Consider the following 24,527-nt stretch of genomic DNA (forward strand, 5'->3'; position numbering starts at 1 on the left):
GATGGCTCATAACATCACTTTGTTTTGGAGTAATACCAATGCTTTTTTTCTGTGAGGACACAGGGAGATGCATACCCCTAAACATTTTGTGACTTTAATGGAAGAAGAAATTCACTGTATTTATTTTTCCGATTTGGACTGTATTTTTCCACCGTGGTGATTTTCTTGAGTCAAAATGAGAGTATCCCTAAACATTTTTTTAAGAAAAAAAGTACTGAGTTATACCATAAAATTATATATCAATGGAAAGATAATTTAATGAAGAATGTAATGCAATAACTTTTATGATGGATTATTTATTATAACAGTAGTCATAAAGAAGAAATGTGAAACACACAGAAAAAATGAGATATACAGGTTAAATTGCCGTGTTGGCACTTTGCGATAAGTAAGTGGGTTTTGGGTTGCAGTTTGGGCACTTGGTTTCTAAAAGGTTCACCATCACCTCTAAAAGGTTCACCTAGGCAGAGGTTTTCAACCTTTTTGAGTCCACGGCTTCCTTGACGGACTACCTTCTTTCTGCAGCACCCCTGTGGGGCTCAGGAGCTCAGTAATGTCCCCCCTTGCCTGCAGAGCTGGCAGTCCCTCACCCCTTTTTGAACACCTTCCCTTGTGGAGTGTTCCCTCAGCTGCCTCTCCTTTCCACTCTCCTTGGAAGTCCTCTAGCAGCAGCCCCTGGTCACTGAACTGCACCTCCCAGAGGACCATTCGCCTGGGGAGCTTGTAGCCAGGGCTGCTGCAACAAACAGCTGGGCAAGCCTTTGGGAGGCAGAGATGAGAGAGGGCATCAGAGGAGGGAGGGAAGAGAGACAGAGGCCAGGGTTGTCCTGACTCCTGACCATCATTCAAGGCACCCCAGCATGCCACGGCACCCTGCTTGAAAACCACTGGCCTATGGGGAAACTCAACAAATTCACTAATAATCAGCCATTTAACCTATTATCTTTGTTCAAAGGGTGTTTTGCTCCTCTTGGAGAAGGGGAGGGGAGGAGAGAGGAACCACAATGCAGACAACCCTCAGTCTGTCATAATCCTTCAGACCAGTCATTGTGTATTCAAGGTACCCCTCCTAGCTGTCAAACCAGGTGTTACCATTCCTAACAAAGGGGCCAGGTAGGGTGAAGAAGTTGCTATGAGGATCACAAAACTCCAGAAGGGAAAACCTATCTCCTGAGTGGAATGCAGCCAAACTTCAACAAAGCCATGTTTTCATGACAATGGGATATATACAGTGGTACCTCAGGTTAAGTACTTACAGTGGTGCCTCGCAAGACGAAATTAATCCATTCCGCGGCTTAGTGGCTATTAACGGCTTAGCGGCTTTAAGAAAAAGGAAACAAACTTGTGAAGCAAGCCCATAGGGAAATTCGTCTTGCGGAACGACTCTTTCGTCTTGCGTGTTGTTTTTTTCTTGCGAGGCATTCGTCTTGCGAGGTACCACTGTAATTTGTTCCAGAGGTCCGTACTTAACCTGAAACTGTTCTTAACCTGAAGTACCACTTTAGCTAATGGGGCCTCCTCCTCCTGCTGCACCGCCAGAGCATGATTTCTGTTCTCATCCTGAAGCAAAGTTCTTAACCCGAGGTACACTATTTCTGGCTTAGGGGAGTCTGTAACCTGAAGCGTATGTAACCTGAAGCGTATGTAACCCGAGGTACCACTGTACTTCCTTTAGTCTGTGTGAGAGAGGTGGGAAGATAAGATGTGATTGACAAGAGAATGGATCTTAGACTTAAGCCTGACACACCTCCTTTTCTGTGACAAATCAGTGATGTTTTGGATGACACTGTGGGAAACGTATTATGGGGAAATGTGAGAATTTTGTAAACTCAGAAAACCTTTGTTCCGAGCTTCTTCTTTGCTTTCTTAGAGGTTGGACCCTTTGTTGCAACAAATAAAGATCAGGTCTGTCGGCTGTTAATTTGCTTCTTCAATGCTAGGCTTGAGTCTCTCATTTCCTGACCTATCTGCAGGGCTAGACTTAAGTTGAGAAATGCTTCAAGAAGTGTATCCCAAGTTTTTGTCCTTTTCAGTAATCTTAATATTTGTGGCCCCCAAAGTGGATCTTTTCAATTATGGATCTTCTCAATTTTATGTCAACTCGTCTCAGCACCCAGTGCAGGAAAACTGCAATCACTTACTAGGCTTCCAACTTCAGGAAGGTGGAGGCAGGACTCTGGCAGGATCCCAGAGCCCTCACGCCACCCTCCCCAAGAGAAAATCAAATAGACACAAGGTGGGAGACACAGACAGAGGAGCACAGCACACAGAGAAGGTGAGAATAGAGTAAAGAGACTTAAACAACAGGGCAACATGTATTTTGATTTTTTAACTAAGAAGTAAATAACCCCAGTTTATTTTTCCACCAGCTGAGCTGGTGCCCCCAGTTGGGAGCAGCAGCCGTTCAAAAGGGAGGGGGAGTAAATAAATAAATGGAGATCAGAGGAAACCCCATTGATTTATACCCCCCTACACCTACGCGCACGCACACGCACACACACACACACACAAACCTGCACAAAGTTGTAATCCCATAAGGTTTATCTGATTTCGGAAAGGCTTAGCTAGGGCTCTGCCCTTGCGCCCCCTACCAAAGAAGGGTTTTCCTGCACCACTCTGGCTGTGGGAGGAAAGCTGCAAGGCTCTGGCGGGTCCTAGAGCCCTTCTCTCCAAAAGCCACACAAAATGGATGCCTTTTGAAATCTTTCACAAAATGGCGTCTGTGTGAGTCCAGTGTTTGGCGCCCCCAAGTGGATCTTCTCAATTTTGCTGGGCGATGTCTGACATTGTGATATGTCACCTGCTGAACATCGCGATGCACCAAGATAAAACAAAGTCTGAAATAATGATGGAACTATGTAGAGGCGAACAGAATAACATCTGCATAACCGCAACTACTTAGGCATCTAAAATATATTAATTTCTACTTACCTTTAACATATTGCTATTTTATATACAGATCATTTTTAAATTAGCATGCTTTCTATAAAATTAAGCTTTTAGAACTAATTAGTAGCGAATATACCAAAAGTAATATAAGAGAATATTCCCTAATAAGACATGCTTTTGAAGGCAAGGCGAAAAGGGTTTCTTGCTCTTGTGGTGTCAGGTGTGTGTGGGGGGGTTAAATAAGAAAATGAAGAGCAGAGAACACCCACTCTTCATTTATTTACTTCCCTCTCCCCACCCACCTGCACAAAGATCTCACGCCCAGGGTCCTAGAGCTCTTCGCAAAGTTGGGCAAGCACTTGCAAGGCTTCACAAAGGCGGTGAGGAGAACTGCTGGCACTGGCAAGCACCTGCTAGGTTTCTGGCTTCAGGAAGGTGGTACCAGGGCTCTGACATTCCAGAGCCCTGGCGCCACCCTTCCAAAAGCCACACAAAATGGACCCCATCTGTAATCTTTCACAAAATGGCGCCCTGTGTAAGTCCCATGTTTGGTGCCCCCAAGTGGATCTTCTGGATCTTACACCCCCTCAGATTTTAGATGTGTGAAATATCATTGCGCTGTGTAATAATGAGAACAGGAATAATGGAACAGCATTAAGTATCTCAGGAGGAATATACCTTACAAGAAAAGCAAGTCCTACAGGCCATGTATTATATCATATATGAGGTTCTGCTACTTCAAAAGGCATGGAGTTGACAGGCTGAAATGTTCAACCTGCATAAACATAGGTCAAAAACGAAAAGGGTTCCAACCAGGGCAGGGTGATGTCTGGCTTCCAACTTATGCCTGTCACCAGCAAAGCATCACAGTATACAGTGGTACCTCTGCTTATGTACTTAATTCATTCCAGAGTTCCGTTCTTAACCTGAAACTGTTCTTAACCTGAAGCACCACTTTAGCTAATGGGGCCTCCTGCTGCTGCTGCGCTGCCGGAGCACGATTTATGTTCTCATCCTGAAGCAAAGTTCTTAACCCAAGGTAATATTTCTGGGTTAGTGGAGTCTGTAACTTGAAGTGTATGTAACCTGAAGCGTATGTAACCCGAGGTACCACTGTATACCAATATAAGAAAGTGCCTGAAATAAGGATGGAACTATTTAGAGGTGAATGGAATGATGTCTGCACAACGGCTACAACTTTGGGATATAAAACGTATAATTTTTTACATGTCTTTTAAATATTGTTACAACTGGTATATTAAATACAGATAATTTTTATATTAGCACGTTTTAGCATGTTGTTAGTAGCATAGGAATTAAAAGTTAGATGAGATAATGTTCCCTTATAGACATGAGGGAGAAAGAGAGCACACCAACAAACAAAATGGGAGAAGGGAGGAAAGAGCAATTTTTTAAACTCAGAAATAAAAAAAAAAAATCCCAGTATATTTTTTCCACTAGCTGTACTTCCAAGCAAGACCCGGCTGGGGGCAGTAGCGGCTCAAAAGGAAGGGCTGGAGAGCAACTGGGGGTTGGGGTTGGGAGGCGAGATGGAAAGTGCTTCCTGCTCATTAGGAGGTACAGAGGAAGTAAATAAATGGAGAGCAGAGGAGACCCCACTCTCCATTTATTTATTCCCCTCCCCCACAGCTGGGCAAATCTGCAATCCCATAAGGTTTGCTAGGCTTTGGAAAGGCAGTGTCAGGGCTCTGGCAGGGTCCTAGAACGGACTCCTAATATTTGGCACCCCCAAATGAATCTTATTAACTGTGAATCTTCTCAATTTGGCATCACCACAGCTCAACACCCAGTGCATAAAAACTGCATGAAAACTGTGGTACTAGCAAACACTTATTAGGCTTCCAGCTTTAGGAAGGTAGTGCGAGGACTCTGATGAAATCTCACAGCCCCTGTGCTGCCCTCCCCAAACCAGACAAAATGTTTTGTCTCCCTGAAATGAATCCTTTCAATTATGGATCTTCTCAGTTCTGTGCCTCAACTGCTCAGTGCCCTGTACTGGAAAACTGACAGCACCATTCTAGCTACGGGAAGGAAGCTCCTGGGTCCTAGAGCCCTTCTCTCCTTCCCAAAGTTGGGCAAGCATTTACTAGGATTCTGGCTTCATGGAGCCCACCATCCAAAAGCCACACAAAATGGACGCCATTTTTTAATCTTTCATGAAATGGCACCCTGTGCGAGTCCAATGTCTGCCACCCCCAAGTGGTTTTGCACCAACTCAAATTTTTAGATGTCTGAAATAGCATAATGATATGTAAGAATGGGAACAGAAAAACGGACTTACTCTTGTGGTACTAGGAGGTACAGAGGAAGCAGATAAATAAATGGAGAGCAGAAGAAACCCACCCACCCCCATTTATTTATTCCCCTCCATCCTCCACACACCTACACAAAGCTGTAGTCCTGTAAGGTTTACCTGGCTTCCAGAAGGCAGTGCCAGGGCTTTAACAATATCCCAGAGCCCTTGCACCCAGGCATAAACACACAAAGGCTGGAAACCTCAATGGTGCTGCTCCGGAAAATTCACCCAGGATAGACTTGGCTACCTCCCCCTTCCCACCCAACTATGGCTCTGCCTTGCACCAGCCTCCCAAAGCTGAATAGGGATAAAACGGAAAGACTATTGTAAACTTAACCCAACCGATATTTGGCACCCCCAAATGCATGAGCTCAGTGCCCTCAGTGTGCAGGAAAACTACAAGCTGGGCTCAGTGCCTCAGCAGCAAAAATTGTCTGCACCAGACTCGCAGGGTCCTAGAGCTCACCCTTCTTCCCAAAGTTGGGCAAGCCTTTACTTGGCTTCCGGATTCGGGGAAGGCAGTGCCAGGGCTCTGACGTCCTAGAGCCTACCCTTCAAAAGCCACACAAAATGAAGGGCTTTTGTAATCTTTCACAATATGGCGCCCTGCACGAGTCTAATGTTTGGTGCCCTCAAGTGGATCTTCTCTGTTTTGCACCAGATATGATATTTTGATGTATCGCATTATGTAACAACGGGAACAGGAATAATGGTCTAGAAACACCTATAAGTACATCAGAAGGAATATTCCCTACAAGAAAAGCAGGTGCTACTGACTCTGTATAATATCATATTTGATATTTTTCTACTTCAAAGAAATGGAGATGAACAGACCGAAAGGAGTATCCTGCATATACATAGGTCAGAAACGAAAAGGGCTGCAACTACAACTGGGCAATGTCTGGTTTCCAGCATCAGGCTATATGTCACTAGCTGAACCTTGCAATAAGGATGGAACTCTGCAGAGGCGAACAGGGTGATGTCCTGGCAACTGCTTCTACTTAGGGCTGTAAAATACGTGATTTTAAAATATATATTTAACATTTTGTTACAAGTGCAATTTTCTGTACAGATAATGTTCAAATTCCCATGCTTCCTCTGAAATTAAACCTATAGAAGTAATCAGTAGCATCTATATTAAACGAAAAGTGAGAGTGTTTGCGTATAGACACGAGGGAGAAACCAACACACAAACATGCACAGAGGAGACAAGGGAGGAGAGATGCTTACACAACAGAGCAACGTTAATTTTGTTTTTGATTTTAATTCAGAAGTAAATAACCCCCTTTCTTTTTCTACTAACTGCACTTCCAAGCACATCCCAGGTGGGGGCAGCAGCTGCTCCAAAGGAAGAGCTGGGCAGCATCATGAGGAGGGGGGGGCTTTAGGAGACAAAAAGTGGGGAGCAAATAAATGAAAGGAGAGCAAACACACTCTCCTCCACCATGGCAATATTCCCGCCCAGCTGTTCAAAGACGCAATTGCATAAAGGAAAGTGGGAAAGCAGGGCCAGGAGTCTGGCAGCATGCCGGAGTTCTCATGCCGCCCTCCCAAAGCTGGACAAAGTCAAGCTCCCAGGCTCTGGCAGGGTCCTAGAGCCCTAAGCTTTTGGCTTCGGGGAAGGCGGTGCTTTCATGCTGCCCTGCAAATGATGCATAAAGCGAACTGAGTTCAGAAATCTTAATATTTGGGGCTCTCAAATGGATCTTTCAGATGACGGCTTGTCTCATTTTTGTACCACCTCTCGGCTCAGCGCCCCGTGTAGCAAAACTGCTGCTCAAGGCAACCACTTTCCAGGCTTCAGGCTTTGGGAAGGCGGTGCCAGGTTTTGGCAGCATCCCAGCGCCCGCCTTCCAAAAGCCACACAAAATGGATGCTGTTTGTAATCTTTCACAAAATGGCGCCTGTGCAGGTCCAGTTTTGCTGGGCGATGTCTGACATCGAGATATGTCAGCTGCTAAACATCACGATACACGGAGATGAAACAAGGTTGGAAATAATGACGGAACTATGTAGAGGCGAATGGAATAACATCTGCGCAACTACTACTACCTAGGCATCCAAAACATATTAATGTCTTCTTATCTTTAACGTATTGTTACAACTGCTATTTTAAATGCAGATCTATTTTAAATTAGCACATTTCCCCCAAAATCTAACCTGTAGAGATGATTATTAGCTTAGAAATCAAATGTAACATGAGAGATTGTTCCCTAATGGATGCAAGGCGAACATATAGGAGACAAGGGAGGAAAGAGGGTTAAACAACAGGGCATTGTTCATTTTTATTTTAAAACTAGCAATAATCCCACTATATTATCCAAGCAAGATCCAGCTGGGAACAGCAAGCATTCAAAAGCAAGGGATGGACAGCAGGGCTGTCGTCTTGCCCCACTTGTCCTGAGTTGTTCTGACATGTGCTAATCTTTTTCCGAAGTGGGGTCCGTTCATCAGAAATATAGGGGGGCTGTGCCCCCCCCCACTCAATGCCTATGCTGGGCAGCAAAAGGGGGGGCGGTTGAAAGGGGCTTCCTGCTCTTGTGGTTTCACAAGGGTGACATCTTCGGGATGGTGATGCCAGGGTTCCCGAAGCATGTGAAAGCCCTCAGGTTGCCCTCCCAAAAATGGATAAAATGGACAATTTTTGGCCTTTGCTAATCTTAAAGAGGCCAATATTCTGGGCCCCCAAACAATCTTCAAAATCATGTTCTCAATTTTGCACCCTGTGCAGGGAAACTGCCTGCACCAACAAGCACAAAGGTGCTAGGGCTATTGCGGCACCCCAGAGCCCCTGTGCCCAGGGTCCTAGAGCCCTTCCTACCTTCTCAAAGCTGGGCAAGCACTTACTAGGCTTCGGAAAGATGTGCCAGGGTTCTGGTAGCATCTCCCAACCCTTGCGCTGCCCTCCCAAAACCAGACAAAATGGAAGGACTTTGGTTTGCACCCCCCAAGTTCCATAATTGAAAAAATCCATCTTTTGCTAATCTTAAAGAGGCCAATATCTTAAAGAGGCCAATATTCTGGGCCCCCAATGAATCTTCAAAATCATGTTCTCAATTTTGCACCACTTTGGTTGTGTGCCTATTGCTGGCACCACTTTGGCTGTGGGAAGCCCTCCAAAATCTGCACAGACAAACACAAAACAGACAGATGCACCAGGTGAATGAAGAAAGGAGGCTTAAAGAATAGGGCAACCTCTATTTTTATTTCTTCAACTCAGCAGTAAATACCCTCAGCTGTGAGAAACAGCCATCTGAAAGGGTGGGATGGGCAGAAACATGGGGGGCTTTAGGAGGCTAGACAGAAAGGTGTTCTTGCTCCTGGGTGTTAGGACATACATAGGAAGTAAATAAATAAATGGAGAGCAGAGGAAACTCATTTTCCATTTATTTATTTCACCCATCTACACCTGCACAAAGTTGCAATCCTGTAAGAATAGGAGCCATAGCTGCTGTGGTAAAGTTGGGCAAGTGCTTACGAGGCCTCCGAATTTGGGAATGTGGTGCCTGGGCATCCCAGAACCCGCCCTCCAAAAGCCACACAAAATGGAGGGCTTTGTAAACTTTCATAAAATTGTGCCTTGCAAGTCCAATGTTTGATGCCCTCAGGTGGAGCTTCTGAATTTTGCAACAGCTGATATTCTAGGATGTGTGAAATATCATTGCACTATGTAGCAATGAGAGTAGAAATAATGGATTGTGAATAGCATTAAGTATTGCAGGAGGAATATTCCCTACAAGAATATCGCCTTTTCTGTGATGTATGTACCAAGTCAGGTTATTTCTGCATCTGTCCTAGTATTGTCTGCTCCAGGGTGTAATGCAATGCTCCCCCCCAATTCAGGCCACACCCCACCCCTCCTAGTTAAACTTATTTGATATAGTCCGATCTCCAGATAATGAAGGTAGATGTATTAGGATAGGTCTGCCTCCAGCCAGGGCAAAGCAGGAAGGAACTGAGACTCCAATGCAGGAGAGAATCTTCCTCAGTTAATTCACACTGCCTCTTTTTATAATGAAGGCAATACTTTCACCACGTATCTCAATCAGAGATTAAGATTTTTAATAGAGCACAAAACTGCTCCTCCGCAACTGTCTCCACTAAAAATGATTTAGAAAAGAACTGTTGGCCGTGGGCTGCAAATCCTGGCAAATTCCCAATTCCTAGCTATGGGTGGTAGGATTGTCTCTGCCTGAGTTCATTGGGACATTCTGTGTAATAAATCATTTAAATATGCACTGTTGTGTACGAAATGTTTTGCACATGTATCCACATTGTTATGGATTGGTGTTGAATTTTATTTGCTGAATTTTATTTACGAGGAAATAGGCAACTGAAATAAATGGGGGGAAGTTTATTTATTGTCTATTTAATTCTTTTGGTGTTTCCACTTTCAGCTGCTGACTTTTCTAAAAGTGGAGGTGAAGACTTGGCCAGAATATATTAGAGATATGTGCAGTACATTGACTTATTTATTTATGAATTGTTTTATCCTAGCCTTTAGTTGGGTTGCCATATTTCAAAAAGTCTGGACACCAAAGTTGAGGTCTTTTTGGCAAAGTTATTTAACTTTTTTGGGGGGCTAAATAAAGAATTTGAGCTATTTTAAAGGAAATTCGGCAAAATATAGACTTCCAGCATGGACGTATGGGAGCCAAAGGGCTTCCAAAACAGTTTTACAGATCAATGAAAAAAAATCTGAAAGACAGGACATAAAAGGAAAAGGGAATGAGGAGGAAGGATGAAAGCAATAGGCTCAGGCACTAGTTCTTAAGGTTATAATGACCAGTTGGAGTGAAAAAAGTGCAGGGAGCTTGATGGAACGACTGCTGCTAGGTGACAGATGTGGGAAACCCAAAAGCAGCTCTTAGGAGCAGTGATAGAATAACCCTGCTTCCTTTCTCTCTCTTTCTATTCTGCAGCCTGGGGGAATATTGGCATTTACTCAGTACCAATGGACATCTATTTCCAGCATGGCCTACTTTCAAAATATTTCAATCTAAGCCCTGATGCTTCACCCATTGTGCCATTTCAAGTCACAATGTGTTGTGCACATTCAAACAGCATTCTTATACAAGCACATTTCTCTCATTGTTTATCTGCATTCTGCCTGCAAATGCAAGAGAACTATATTAGGGACACAGCCAACACTTGGCTATGTGTGTATTCTGGACAAAATGGCCACCTGGAGTTCCCAGTGTGGCACCATGGCAACCTCATGCAACTCCTAGGTGCATGTCCAGACCATTTGCCCTCCCATTTTTAATGATTTTTTTTTTTTTAGAATTGCTGAGTAACTGGAAAGGACATGCAGACACCCAATGAGTTTTCCCATAATGTCTCTGGATAGGGAAGGAAGAGAAGGCAGACAAGCTAGAGGCCACCAGCAGCCCTCTTCCACCCCAAACTTTTGAAAGCAGCTTATTTTAATGCTCCTATCTGTGCTGCAGGGGGCGGTCTCCGAGAAAAGCTTATGGCCAGATCCCCGTAGGCTTGTTCACCCTCCGTGAGGGCTCCATGCGCGCCCTCCCAGCGTGCGTCTCCACTCCAAGTTCCCTGTCCACAAGGAGGGCACAGCATGTGGTCCACCCCAGATGCCAGAAACCCATGCTACATCACTGGTTACAACTGTTACTTTAGATACAGATAAATTTAAAACTAGCATGCATTCTCTAAAATTAGACCTGTAGAAGTAATTAGTAGCATAGTTATCAGAGGCAAGGTGAGAGAATGTTCCCTAACAGACACATGGGAGAAACAGACACGGAGAGAAAGAAGGGGAGAAGGGAGGGAAAAGGCTTAAACAACAGGGCATGGTTGTTGTTGTTGTTGTTGTTGCTGCTGTTGCTGTTGTTGTTGTTAACTCAGAAGTAAATAACTGGTTCAGACTGGTGCCTCCCTCAACCACATACCAACCTGGTGTCTACGCTTAAAACAAGAAGCTGAGGAAAGTTCTTGGACAGGCTGTTTTCTTCAGCTCTAGCTCTTGTGTTTCGCTACCCCTTGCAGAAGTGAGGGAAAAGCTGAGAGCCGCAGGGGCGGCAGGAATCACGAGAGAAGTGAGGACCCGCCTCATGGTTTTCCCCACATCAAGACTTTTTACATAGAGCATACATATCATGATTCACGATATATCGCAACACCAAATATGAAACTGTTGCCACGATGTGGACTTCAAACCAGTTTTGGATGAGCAATACATTGCCTGGCCCTAGGTGTCACATTTGTCAACAATAGCTTTAGTCTCCAAAAGCAACAGTGGAGGCACCCAAGGACATGAGAGAGGCAGAAAGTAGGTGGCATCCAGGAGCCGATGGTCTCAGGCACTTAGCAGCCTTGGACACAGTCTTTGGTCCCTGCCTGCCTGGGCCAGGTAGAAGTGGCCAGCCTACCAGGCAGAGTACAGGTTGGGCAAGACTCATAGCTGATGGTCTTAGGCCACTAAACTTGACAGAACACAGCAAAACAACCAAACTCCAACTAATGGTCATGTCTCTAGACATCCTTAAAGTCTTTGTTTGTCTTGAATAGAAATACTTAATAGAAGTATTAACCAGCTTGAAATTCGGCCATAACTTCCTACAAATCCTTTAACAAATTTACTCTAAGGCTTCAGTGAAAATCAGAATCAACAATCGGATACCAACAATGTAGAAATTCGAAGAGGCACAAAACAAAGATGTTCATTGTCCCTCTTTTTATTCATCTTGACCCTTGAACCCTAAGCAATCCAAATCTGAACAGCCTCCCTGCTCTAAACTCGGGCTCTTTGCAGATGACTTGTTGGTTACAACCCCAGACCCCATAAACACATCAACCACATTAACCAAAGATATTGACACCTCCGCAATGATATCAGGTCTACAGGAGAACTTCACAAAATCTGAGGCTATGCACTTCAACATAGCCTGAAAGAATTTACTAACATCACAAAAATAACATTCCGCCACACCAAATTTAGATACCGTAGGGTACAAATAACTAGAAACTTCAACAAACTATATCCTCAAAACAATCTCTGAAAGAAAATCAACAAAGGCCTGAAGAGATGGAGTAAAACCAGCTTTGCCCTCCCAGACAAAATAGTCATGATTAAGATGAAAGCCCTCCTGAAGCTAAGCTACCTATTCCAAACCCTTCCAATCTGGATTCCTCCAACCCAAGTCTGTAAGTAGCAGAAAAACTACACCCATTTATCTCCTCACACAAGAAGCCATGAACAAACTCCAAATCCCTGCACCTCCCCTCCTCAGGAGGAGGATGGCGAATCCCCAACACAGAATTATACCACATCACTTACCAAGTGCAACATATACCATATTTTTTGCCCCATAGGACGCACCGGCACCAAGTTTTTTGGGGGGGAAATAAAGGGGGGGAATTATTTCCCCCCCAGGCGCTTGCAGGGCCGGCAGCAGGGAGAACCGCTCTTCTCCCCGCCGCCCGCCTTCAGACCAGGTCCGGGGACAGCGGGAAGACGCGCTGCGCCTCCCCGCTGTCCTTGGAGCTTGTGGGGCCAGCAGCGGGGAGAAGCATGCGGCTCCCCCCCGTCAGCCTCCAAACCACATCGGGAGACAGCAGGATGGCGGCGTTCCACCTCCCCGCTGTCCCCCGACCTTGTGGGGCTGGCGCTGGGGCTCTCCTGAAGCCTGGAGAGCGAGAGGGGTCGGTGCGCACCGACCCCTCTCGCTCTCCAGGCTTCAGCGAAAGCCTGCATTCGCCCCATAGGACGCACACACATTTCCCCTTCATTTTTGGAGGGGAAAAAGTGCGTCCTATAGGGCAAAAAATACGGTAATCCCATACTTCCTAGAGGGTGAAACAAAACAATGGGTGCACATGGAGATAGAAACAACAAAAAACGGCCTCCACTGCAGAGTATCCATTCCTGCGAAACAAATGAAGGAAAATTCCCACAACACTAAACAGGTCCACACTGCCTATGTTTAAAGCACACAAGGAGAAATCAGGAAAACTGGCCCCATTCCCACCCCCACTAATTCCCCAGGCCCATTGCCCACTCTTGCACCAGGCATCCCAAAGCATCCAAATAAAGACCTGGCAAGCTAGAGGCTTATACTGCCTAACCAATTTTTACAAAAATGACAACCCCATATCAACACGGGGAATACAAGGCAAACTAAGGGATACTTTAATACTCTGGCTGACCCATCACCAACTACACACCTTCTTGAACAACCCAGCAATGGAAGCAGCAGCCACCAGGCAGCTGTCTAACTTTGAAAAACTCTTCCTAAGAACAGAAGGTCACAGCAAAAGGGTGGCATCTACAATATATAAAATACTACTCCAAGACACTACAAACCCCTTCACCACAATAAAAGATCAATGGGAGCATGACATAGGATATGAAATAAACTCCACCCAATGGTCAAAAATGTGGTCTAAACCACCATTTAAGAATCATAGAATCATAGAGTTGGAGGAGACCACAAGGGCCATAGAGTCCAACCCCCTGCCAAGCAGGAAACACCATCAGAGCACTCCTGACATATGGTTGTCAAGCCTCTGCTTAAAGACCTCCAAAGAAGGAGACTCCACCACACTCCTTGGCAGCAAATTCCACTGTCAAACAGCTCTTACTGTCAGGAAGTTCTTCCTAATGTTTAGGTGGAATCTTCTTTCTTGTAAATCCATCTCAGGCAAAAGAAGAGAACTCGCTCTACAGATGATACCTAACACCGCAGAAGCTGGTGCCAATACACTTGGGAACCTCATCTGAATGCTACAGAGGCTGCACCTCCACACGCACATGCTTCCACATGTGGTGGGAATGCCACAAAATTCAATCCTTTTTTATATCATTGGTGCAGGAAATCTGCAAAATAACAAAACAAGTGATAGAAGCAACTCCAGAATTTTCCCTGTTAACTATATTCCAAGACAACAATGCACATTCACATAACAAGTCACTTACTCTCAGCAGCTAGAAACATCATAACTAGACACTGGACGCTGGTACCAAAACATATGGGAAACTGCCCTATTAGAAAAGTTAACCAACAAACTTAAACCAGCACAGGGACAAGCAAAGGAGGACACCTTCACCCAGGTGTGTCTCCCTTTTATCATACATACAGTACAATACAATACAGTGATCTATCCCCCCAAACAGCATACAAATCAATATGGCTAATCTGACCCAACAATCCATATGCACCCTTCACACAAGTAATTTTGCATTTCCAGACACACCGCTTGGCTGCAGGTGTGCACTGCAAAATTCAGAGCAGTGGGGAGCTAGGACAGTGGCTGCATTTCAGCCCTCGTATTCTCGTGGAAAGTGCAACTTCAGTAAGCCAAATTTCAACAGCTAACTGAATCAAATTTATCTTCTGGAAGAGACCCAATGATCCTAATGCCATTAACCTAGACCCAGTGATTTTAATGGGTCACCTCTGAACACACTTTAGATGCAATCTGCTATTATACTGTCTCTACTGTAACCCGATCTGGGATTTGTTTTTAAACAAAGAGCAGGTTATACATTTATCTAACAAATAAAGAATTCACATATAAGCATTTGAAAGTTGACCCAACTTAGAATGCAAACCGTGAATGTCGACTCCCTAGCGAATACCACATTTTGTTATGACTTCCCTGCACTTCCAGAAAACTCTGCCAAGTCACTCAAGCCCCTTTTCTCATGCTTAAATGCCTCAGAGAAGATGCGTTGGGTTTTTCTCTTACCTCATCATAGAACTCTGGATTCTGGTTATGATGCAACACACAAGTGTAGGTGCTTGATGTCAGGAGGGGGCCCCCAGGCTTGCCATAGAAGCACTGCAAGAGATAACAGAAATATAGGGGTGGTAAGAGGAACACACCTAAAAGGGCATTGTTTGGTCATGCAATGAATTGGCCACAAAGGTAACTTCATACATGTTTAGCAGTGATGTAACGGCATGGCCAAAGGTTGCATTCTAGGTTTGCCAACCTCACTGCCCCTCACATGCTCTGAGCATAAGAATGTAAAAAGAGCCTGGCTGGTGGATCAGGCCAAAGGAGCCCCATCTAGTCCAGCATCCTGTTCTCACAGGGGCCAACCAGGGGCACCAATGGGAAGACCACAAGCAGGACCTGAGTGAAGAGCAACTGGAAATTTACCTTTAAAGCTCTGGCGTCCCCTTCATCAGAGTCTTTGAATTCCATGCGGACAGCAATGTTCCTTGCCTACATGTAGTTGGGAGAATGGTTGGATTCAGAGAAAATGTTTTCTTGCACAGATCCATCTTTCCCTACCCTTCCCCCAAACCAAAACTGATTTTGTGATTGTGCGCACACACTCAAACACATATGTATACATTTCTGCTCCACAAGATTCTAGCTCCACTATTGCAAATTTAACAGGCTGAACCCATTGTTAAATTATTTGTTTAATAATAGATTTTGTAAAATCTGCTAATCCTGTCTCTGCTTCCAAGGGTTTATGACAACCACCCCCAAACCTGGTACCCTCCTGGTGTTGCTGGACTACAGTTCCCATCAACCCTGACCATTGGTCATGCCAGCTGGGGCTGGTGGTTTTTTGAATTTTTTTAATGATTGTTTTTGGTGCCTTTATGATGTCAATAAGCAGGGAGTTCCAAAGTGTGGGTGCTGCCATTCAAAAATATTGATTTGTGGCACTTTTAACAGTGCCAGTTTTGCAGATTGATTGATTGGTTGAGTGAGCATATTTGGAGTAGGGTGATTATCTTACAGGAGCAAGCCAGAAGGAAACTACACAGAGCAAGCTGGAGTTAACTGTTTCTTAGCAAAAACACGATCTGCAAAGGAGTGTCAGGTCTGAGCCCAGCAACCCATATCTGCTGGTCTTGACCCCATGCAGCAGTTGCTGAGACTGAAGGTCCCCACCTTCCAACAGATGTCTAAGTCCCTTTCTCTCCAGGGTTTCCCCCAAGCAATCTGAGATTGCACCTGCGTGAAGCAAGCTTCTCTTCTGCCCTCTTCATGCCTCTCCTGGTTCTGGGAGGCCAGGGGAGAGGGGAGCTTGTTGCAGCAGGAGGGGGAGATACTCATGACTCTTCACCAGCCAGACTCCTCTCTGCCTCTTGGCCTCCCTCTTCTCCTGCTTCAGCTTCTGCCTCCGATTCTGGACTTCTATCTGCCACAGATTCTCACTGCTCACTAAACCCTGTTACCTCTTCAGCTTCTGACACCTTCTCTTCCCCATCTTCTGCTTCTTCTCCCAGTGACCACTCATTGTTCTCCCACTACCACTCCTCGAGCTCTGAGGTTTCTTCCCTTGAGGGTTCCCAACATTCTTCTGCAACCAGTCCGTGACAATATCCCAGGTTGTCAAGGGCCTTATATTCTAACAGATTCACCCTGAACTAGGTTTGGCAGCAAATCAGCAACCAGTGGAGGTCTCCCAGCAAAGGTTTCATATGCTGACAGTCTCACTCCTGTCACTAATTGTGGCACAGCATTCTGCACTAACTGCAGCTTCTGGATCACATGTGACGGATGTCCCACACAGAGCTTTGGAACATAGGAGAAAAGTCTCATCTTCAGGTCAGAGGGTTGTCCTTTGAAGAAATCAAGTTTTCCCATAAGGGACTTTGCCTGGGAGAGGTAATCTGGCAGCAAAGGCTAGAAATGTTGCTTTGGGCCTCTTTCAAAACAAGTCGCTCACTTGGAGCTATCCATGGTGCTGCAAGTCCTGACCTGCCTTGCTGTGGCACCAGAACAGCACGGTCCAATACGACTGCATTTCCCCCAGCCATTCCACAATGCGGTTCCACCCCCTGCACAATGCTACTGAATTGTTCTTCAGCTACATTTCAAATTTGCAAATATAAATAAATAAATAAATCTGTGGGCCTGGCTCTGTTGTTTTCAAGCTTACCTTGGCAAATGCTTTCTGGCTGTCATACTTCAAATGCAAAGGATAGACGTAGAGCTGGTTTTTGTAGATGGTGAAAGGGTAGCAGTACTTGGCGATCTCAGGGATAAACTCTTCCACTTCGACCGTAATGCTATCATCCTGGCCCTGCATCTCAAAGGGCTTGATGGGAATGTAAGAGGCCGTGACACAGTCTAGAGGGGAAGCAAAGGCCGCAGGTTGGTATCTTGTTTTCACATAATGCAACAGCAAAAGAAAAGGTACCTTTAACTTGGGTCATATAGGCCTTGTGAAGATGCAACATTTAACCATGGTTAGCTCCAGGCATGGTTTGTTACCTTAACCCTGATTAAGATTGCAAACCTATGGTGACTCAGCATATCAGCCTCCCCACTTCTTAGGACTTGTATAAGGAGACATTCACAATAACGGCTTGTCACCCTGAAAGCAGGGAGATAGCTCTAACCACAGTTTACTTAGCATGTATATGATGCTTAACCAGAATCAGCAACAAGCATAGTTGCTGCCTTAACCCTAATTATGTTCATAGCCCAAACCAAGAGCAAAACCACAGCTTATGTTGCTGAACTGTGCTCAGCCCTCTGGAGAGCAAAGCACAGGAGGACATCAGGGAGACCATATTTCTGTGGATTTCTTCCCCTACTAGCTTGCATCAGACAGCCACAGCAATAAAAGTTATCACAGCTGTCTGGTAGCTTAATTTCCCTTTCATGGCTGAAGTCACCATACTAGCAAACAATGGTTAAAGCAGATTCCCTCTCTGCTTACAGAATAACTTGTGGGGACTAGCTGGTGTGTCTCTATATTATTATTATTACTATTACTATTACTATTACTATTACTATTATTATTATTATTATTATTATTATTATTATTATTATTATTAACTGAATATATATATGCCCTCTGGAGGCTCAGAAGAAAAGGAAGGAAAGGTAACCCAAGGCAATCCTATTTGTGCTGGTAAAAACAAAATCAAAGCAGGAGACTCACTGCTTATTATAAATGTATTTATAATCCAAGGCTGCTCAGAACCTGAGACCAGCGGCTGTGATTATTATTGGACTTGCCCCTTGCCTGGCAGGCAGGCCGCTTCTATCTGGCCCAGGAAGACGAGGCCTGGATGAAAAGAGTTATAACCCTATAAGCAAGTATGAGGAATGGATATCAAACTTGCCATTTGGGTGCGGGGGAGGGAGGTATTTAGACAACATTTTAATTCAAATAGCAGCTCTCTGTCAGCAAACATATGTATTAATATGTATTGCAGGGGGTTGGAGTATATTACACTTGGGGTCCCTTCCAACCCTACAATTCTATGACTCTATGATAAAGACTAAAATTTATCCCATGCATCAGGATCCTGATGTTAGTTCAATACTGAAGCTCTGGTCACAACTAGACTGGCATTTCCTAAATCTGGGGAAGCCCCTACAATGGCTGGAATTCCTGCCTGAAATTCAAGTTCTATTTGCATTATTCGGCTGGCCAGTTACGAGTGACCAGCCACAGATCATCTGGGCACCTCTTCCTAAAAGAATCATCATTGGAATTTGGACTTCCCCCCCTTTTTCCCCTTTCCACCATTCACTGCCTTTCCCCCTTATCTGTCCTGTAGGGAAGGAAATGTGAAGTGCCAATCTGGAGCAAAAGACACTGAAACAAAATAAAATAAAATACAAAATAAAAGACACTTGAACAAAATAGATTAGGTGAAGGGCCAAAATTTTGGGATGTAAAACTGCAGTCAAGTACAACATTCCTACAGTGGACATGTTAGGGGATGTTTTGTCCCACTCAGGAGAAGACTTCCTGTTTCCTCCCAAGCTGGGACAGACTTGAAGAGGGTGTGATCTGTTGTACTAGCATGGAGGAGCACACAGCCTCCATGTTCAGATCCGTGTGTGTTCTCCATTGCTGTGTGTTTGGAGAAGTGACTCCTTAGTCACAGTCACTTGGGACTCACTTCTTTATGGAATAGTTCTAGTTGTTATGTAACCCAAGCCTGCCTTCAGGGATAGGTCTGTGAACCTGAATGAATCTGTGAGTAAACTACTTTTATATTAACGTGAATCAGATTCTAGTGTTTCTTCTTAGAAGGGATTTTACCAGGAAGGAATCTTTAATAGTAAGACTCAGATGAGTCAGCAACAAGCTGATCGCTGTGTAATTTAAAAAGGGGAATGTTTGGAACTTTGTTAGAATATGGAACTTGCTAGCGCAAGTTAGGAAGGATATCATTAAATAATATAGCCTCTCCTGCCTCCCTAATCACCCCCACAAAAATCATTCCCTTGGAAGGTAGTGAGCTAGTGTCTCCCACTAGCTATGGTCTTGGTCCTGAAGGGGTTTGTTTAAGAAAAGAAAACTACTCTTTAGCATTTCTTTCCATTTCTTTAGCATTCGTATTGCTGTAAAAGCAAGTTTCGGAACTCAAGTTCCAACCTTGATAGCTGCTCCTTAATTGTTTAGTTGCTGAATCCAATAGGGACTTATCAAGCTCAGAACTATTCTAGTCCTGATGTACCTTCAAACCAGCACTAGCTTCAGTTTCTTTGCTGGTAGTTCGTATCTGCGGGGCTACAATCAGAATTCCTCTCTCCATTAACTTGACAAGTGTGCTGATTATTGTATTCACAGCCAGAAACTTCCTCTTCCAATGTGTTCATTCTGTGAAAGATTCCCTCCACTGTTTATTTAGACAAGAGACCTTGGTCGTGTAGAAGTTCCCTTCTCCAGTTGCTGAGTCACAATAGTCCAGCAAATATTTCTGGGCTAAATTTGGCAATGGAGTTCTGGACCATTTATCTGAAGAACTGCAGGTCTATGCCTTGGCCCAGTATACCTGAAGCAGCATCTCCACCCCCATCGTTCAGCCCGGACACCAAGGTCCAGCTCCGAGGGCCTTCTGGCAGTTCCCTCACTGTGAGAAGCAAAGTTACAGGGAACCAGGCAAAGGGCCTTCTCAGTAGTGGCACCCACCCTGTGGAACACCCTCCCACCAGATGTCAAAGAAATAAACAACTATCTGACTTTTAGAAGACATCTGAAGGCAGCCCTGCTTAGTTAAGCTTTTAATATTTGATGAATTCTTGTATTTTAATATTTTGCTGGAAGCCACCCAGAGTGGCTGGGGAAACCCAGCCTGAAGGGCAGGGTATTATTATTATTATTATTATTATTATTATTATTATTATTAATCATCATAATCATAATCACCATCATGATTATTATTATTATCATTAGCATTATCATCATCATCATCATCATCAACAACAACAACATCATGTGGTAATTATGCTAAAATTGTTAAAACTGTAGACTACCCTTTGGGCAAGATGAAGTGACCAACCATTCCTTATCAGCTAAATGCTAAGCCAAAACAGCTGATATCTCAGTGCCTGCCCAGTTAAATTGTATGGCTTTTAAGCCCACATAAATGTAAAAGAGATAAAAACAGATATCCTCCTTGCCTGTATATTGCAATTAACACTGCTGAGCCAAATGACTTTAAAATTATTCAAAATAAAAACAAATTGAAACTAGAATAGCCTGCAGAGCTCAAAGAGAAGCAGACTTACTTGTCGCCATCTTCACTTGGAACCCCTAGTAATAGTTGTGATGAAACTGTGAGAATTTTGGGAGAACCTGCCGGAACCTGTAGTGTGTCAGGGATTCTGAGACTTGGACTAGCAATATCATGCCTGAGAATGGGACCCAGCCTAGTGGACTGGGACTGTGTGTACTAAGGCCTTAAGGCAATTATTATTAAAAATTAGTTCCTTACTTGCAAATTCCAGTGGAATGCACTCTAGTGTAATATTCAATTGGCCAGGTATCACTTGGAGTTTTGTCTTTTCTGGTCTGCATGATAAAGAAGCAAGGAAATAAAGACAGAACAAAAAGTCAGGACAGAAACAGCACAAGACAGCTGGAAATAATTCAGGTGATTCTTTAGCCAGAGGACCAAATTAACCGAGTCCTCAATAAAGAACATTCAAAAACTTTGTCTTACATCGATGAGCCCAGAGTATAGTGATCCCTCTAATCGCACAAGCAGAATCCCAAAAGAGCCGGTTCAGACCCTAATGCTCCCCATCTTCCAAATCACGTGTTGGCATTTTATGAATGAGCCTGCGGCTGACGTGCTCCCTCGCCCCTCCCTTTGAGAACTCTGGTTCAATTAGTTACTTCCTATTTTGTGCCTATAATGGCACCAATAGTTTGTTCTCAATTAGAGGTAGCCAATATGCATCCCTCCCATCATCCCTGACCACTGGTTATGTTGGCTCGCGCTGATGGGAGTTGTAGTCCAACAGTTGTAGTGCATCTGGAGGGGGAAATGTTCAAACTGACTTTTCTAAAAGTCCAGCTCTTGGGTTGATATTTTATTTTTAACTGTAAACTAAAGGACCCCTGGACAGTGAAGTCTATTCAAATTCGACTATGGGGTGCAGTGCTCATCTCCGCGTTCAGGCCAAGGGAGCCGGCATTTGTCCACAGACAGCTTTCCGTGTCATGTGGCCAGCAGGACTAAACCATTTCTGGTGCAACGGGACACTGTGATGAGTGGTAGTGCATGTAAAACACTGTGCCCTCTGGCACTCGTTTCCATAAATTTGCCTTTCTGCCACAGCAGTACCTATTTATCACATTGGTATGCTATTGAACTTCCAGGATGGCAGGAGCTGGTACAAAGCAGTAGGAGCTCACCCCGCCATGCGGATTTGAACTGCCAACCTTCTGATCAGCAAGCCCAAGAGGCTCAGTGGTTTAGACCACAGCGCCACCTGCTCCCTTTACCTTTACCCTGTACTGCATTAATGCTGATATGTTTGCCACCCTGGGTTCCTTTAGGATGGAGGGAGAGATATAAATTTATTTATTAAATAAATAAAGTGTTCCAACCCGATTCTGAAATTCTGCACTCCTCACTCTTCCATTAGATATCCCAACCAAATCTGGCAATGCCTAGATTCAAAGATATGAACATCCTCTCCAGACCCATCTCCCCTTTACAACGGTTTACAGATCCTTGCCCATCTGGCAGCTGACACTTACTTCTTGTACTCTGCCAACAGCTTCATGAGATCCTCAGCAGAGAGTTTGCTGCTGTCTTGCTTATAGATGGGGGAGAACTTCCCTTCAAGGTCCAAGGTGCCCTGGGAGTCTTTGAAGACAGATCTGGGGAATGGCAAAAGTAAAGCAGAAGGTGCGTGAGGCTGCACAATGCATTGATATTTTGCCCTCCCTTAATATTCCCAACAGTGCCTTGATCATGACTGAGATGATGTTGTTTTGTTACTAGTGTGCTGCCAAAACTTCCTGTGGCTTTTAGAGGGGTTGTTTTAATGACATGATGTGTTTATGTTGATGCTTTAAAACATGCAAGTTGCTTGAAGACCTTTAGGTTGAGAAGCTATTTAAAAGTCTCAATAATAGTAATAATAATAGAACAGACATGGGGAACTTGACTTTAAGAAAGCCGACTTCATAAAACTTAAGGAAGTGCTGGGTGAGATCCCATGGACAGCAATACTAAAAGGAAAGGGAGTTCATGATGGCTGGGAGTTTGTTAAGAGGGAGATAGTAAAAGCACAACGTCAGGCAATACCAATGAGACGGAAACATGGAAGGTGCCTAAAGAAGCCAGGGTGGCTATCTAAAGAACTTTTAACTGAATTAAGATTAAAAAAGGATGTGTACAAAAAATGGAAAAGGGGGGAAACCACCAAAGAGGAATTCAAACAAATAGCCAGCACGTGTAGACACAAAGTCAGAAAAGCTAAAGCACAGAATGAACTCAGGCTTGCTAGAGAGGTTAAAAGCAACAAAAAAGGCGTTTATGGGTATGTTCGTAGCAAAAGGAAGAACAAAGAAACAGTGGGGTCACTCAGAGGAGAAGATGGTGAAATGCAAACAGGGGACACAGAAAGGGCTGAACTCCTCAATGCCTTCTTTGCCTCAGTCTTCTCCGATAAAGAAAACAATGCCCGACCTGAAGAATTTGGAGCAAATGATTCAGCAAAGGAAACACAGCCCAGAATAACTAAGGAGATAGTACAAGAATATTTGGCTAGTTTAGATGTATTCAAGTCTCCAGGGCCAGATGAACTGCATCCAAGAGTATTAAAAGAACTGGCAGATGTGATCTCAGAACCACTGGCAGTCATCTTTGAGAATTCCTGGAGAACAGGCGAAGTCCCGGCAGACTGGAGGAGGGCTAATGTTGTCCCTATTTTCAAAAAGGGGAAAAGAGAGGACCCAAATAATTACCGCCCAGTCAGTCTGACATCAATACCAGGGAAGATTCTGGAGCAGATCATTAAGCAAACAGTCTGTGAGCACCTAGAAAGGAATGCTGTGATCACCAATAGTCAGCATGGATTTCTGAAAAATAAGTCATGTCAGACTAACCTGATCTCGTTTTTTGACAGAATTACAAGCCTGGTAGATGAAGGGAACGCAGTGGATGTAGCCTACCTTGATTTCAGCAAGGCATTTGACAAGGTGCCCCATGATATTCTTGTAAAGAAGCTGGTAAAATGCGGTCTTGACTATGCTACCACTCAGTGGATTTGTAACTGGCTGACTGACCGAACCCAAAGGGTGCTCATCAATGGTTCCTCTTCATCCTGGAGAAGAGTGACTAGTGGGGTGCCACAGGGTTCTGTCTTGGGCCCGGTCTTATTCAACATCTTTATCAACGGCTTGGATGATGGACTCAAGGGGCATCCTGATCAAATTTGCAGATGACACCAAACTGGGAGGGGTGGCTAACACCCCAGAGGACAGGATCACACTTCAAAACGACCTTGACAGATTAGAAAACTGGGCCAAAACAAACAAGATGAACTTTAACAGGGAGAAATGTAAAGTATTGCACTTGGGCAAAAAAAATGAGAGGCACAAATACAAGATGGGGGACACCTGGCTTGAGAGCAGTACATGTGAAAAGGATCTAGGAGTCTTGGTTGACCACAAACTTGACATGAGCCAACAGTGTGACGCGGCAGCTAAAAAAGCCAATGCAATTCTGGGCCTCATCAATAGGAGCATAGCATCTAGATCAAGGGAAGCAATAGTGCCACTGTATTCTGCTCTGGTCAGACCTCACCTGGAGTACTGTGTCCAGTTCTGGGCACCACAGTTCAAGAAGGACACTGACAAACTGGAACGTGTCCAGAGGAGGGCAACCAAAATGGTCAAAGGCCTGGAAACGATGCCTTATGAGGAACGGCTAAGGGAGCTGGGCATGTTTAGCCTGGAGAAGAGGAGGTTAAGGGGTGATATGATAGCCATGTTCAAATATATAAAAGGATGTCACATAGAGGAGGGAGAAAGGTTGTTTTCTGCTGCTCCAGAGAAGCGGACACGGAGCAATGGATCCAAACTACAAGAAAGAAGATTCCACCTAAACATTAGGAAGAA

General features: G+C 44.4%; 1 protein-coding gene and 1 long non-coding RNA gene across 3 annotated transcripts in view; one reads left to right on the forward strand and one right to left on the reverse strand.

Moving 5' to 3' along the window:
• The window catches only part of LOC310698904, a 400,562-nt gene that overhangs the window by 150,122 nt on the left and 225,913 nt on the right, over positions 1 to 24,527 (forward strand). The window lies entirely within an intron of this gene.
• The window catches only part of DOCK11 (dedicator of cytokinesis 11), a 162,846-nt gene that overhangs the window by 92,862 nt on the left and 45,457 nt on the right, over positions 1 to 24,527 (reverse strand). For both annotated transcript variants that reach the window (XM_083486178.1, XM_083486177.1), the window contains 5 exons: positions 22,158 to 22,280; positions 20,884 to 20,960; positions 17,079 to 17,269; positions 15,335 to 15,400; positions 14,918 to 15,010 (listed from right to left, as the gene is read on the reverse strand). In XM_083486178.1, the coding sequence (XP_083342304.1) occupies positions 14,918 to 15,010; positions 15,335 to 15,400; positions 17,079 to 17,269; positions 20,884 to 20,960; positions 22,158 to 22,280 (550 nt within the window). The remainder of the gene's footprint in view (positions 1 to 14,917; positions 15,011 to 15,334; positions 15,401 to 17,078; positions 17,270 to 20,883; positions 20,961 to 22,157; positions 22,281 to 24,527) is intronic.

The sequence above is a fragment of the Podarcis liolepis genome (assembly GCF_965112155.1).
Source record: "Podarcis liolepis genome assembly, chromosome: Z".
Taxonomy (NCBI): domain Eukaryota; kingdom Metazoa; phylum Chordata; class Lepidosauria; order Squamata; family Lacertidae; genus Podarcis; species Podarcis liolepis.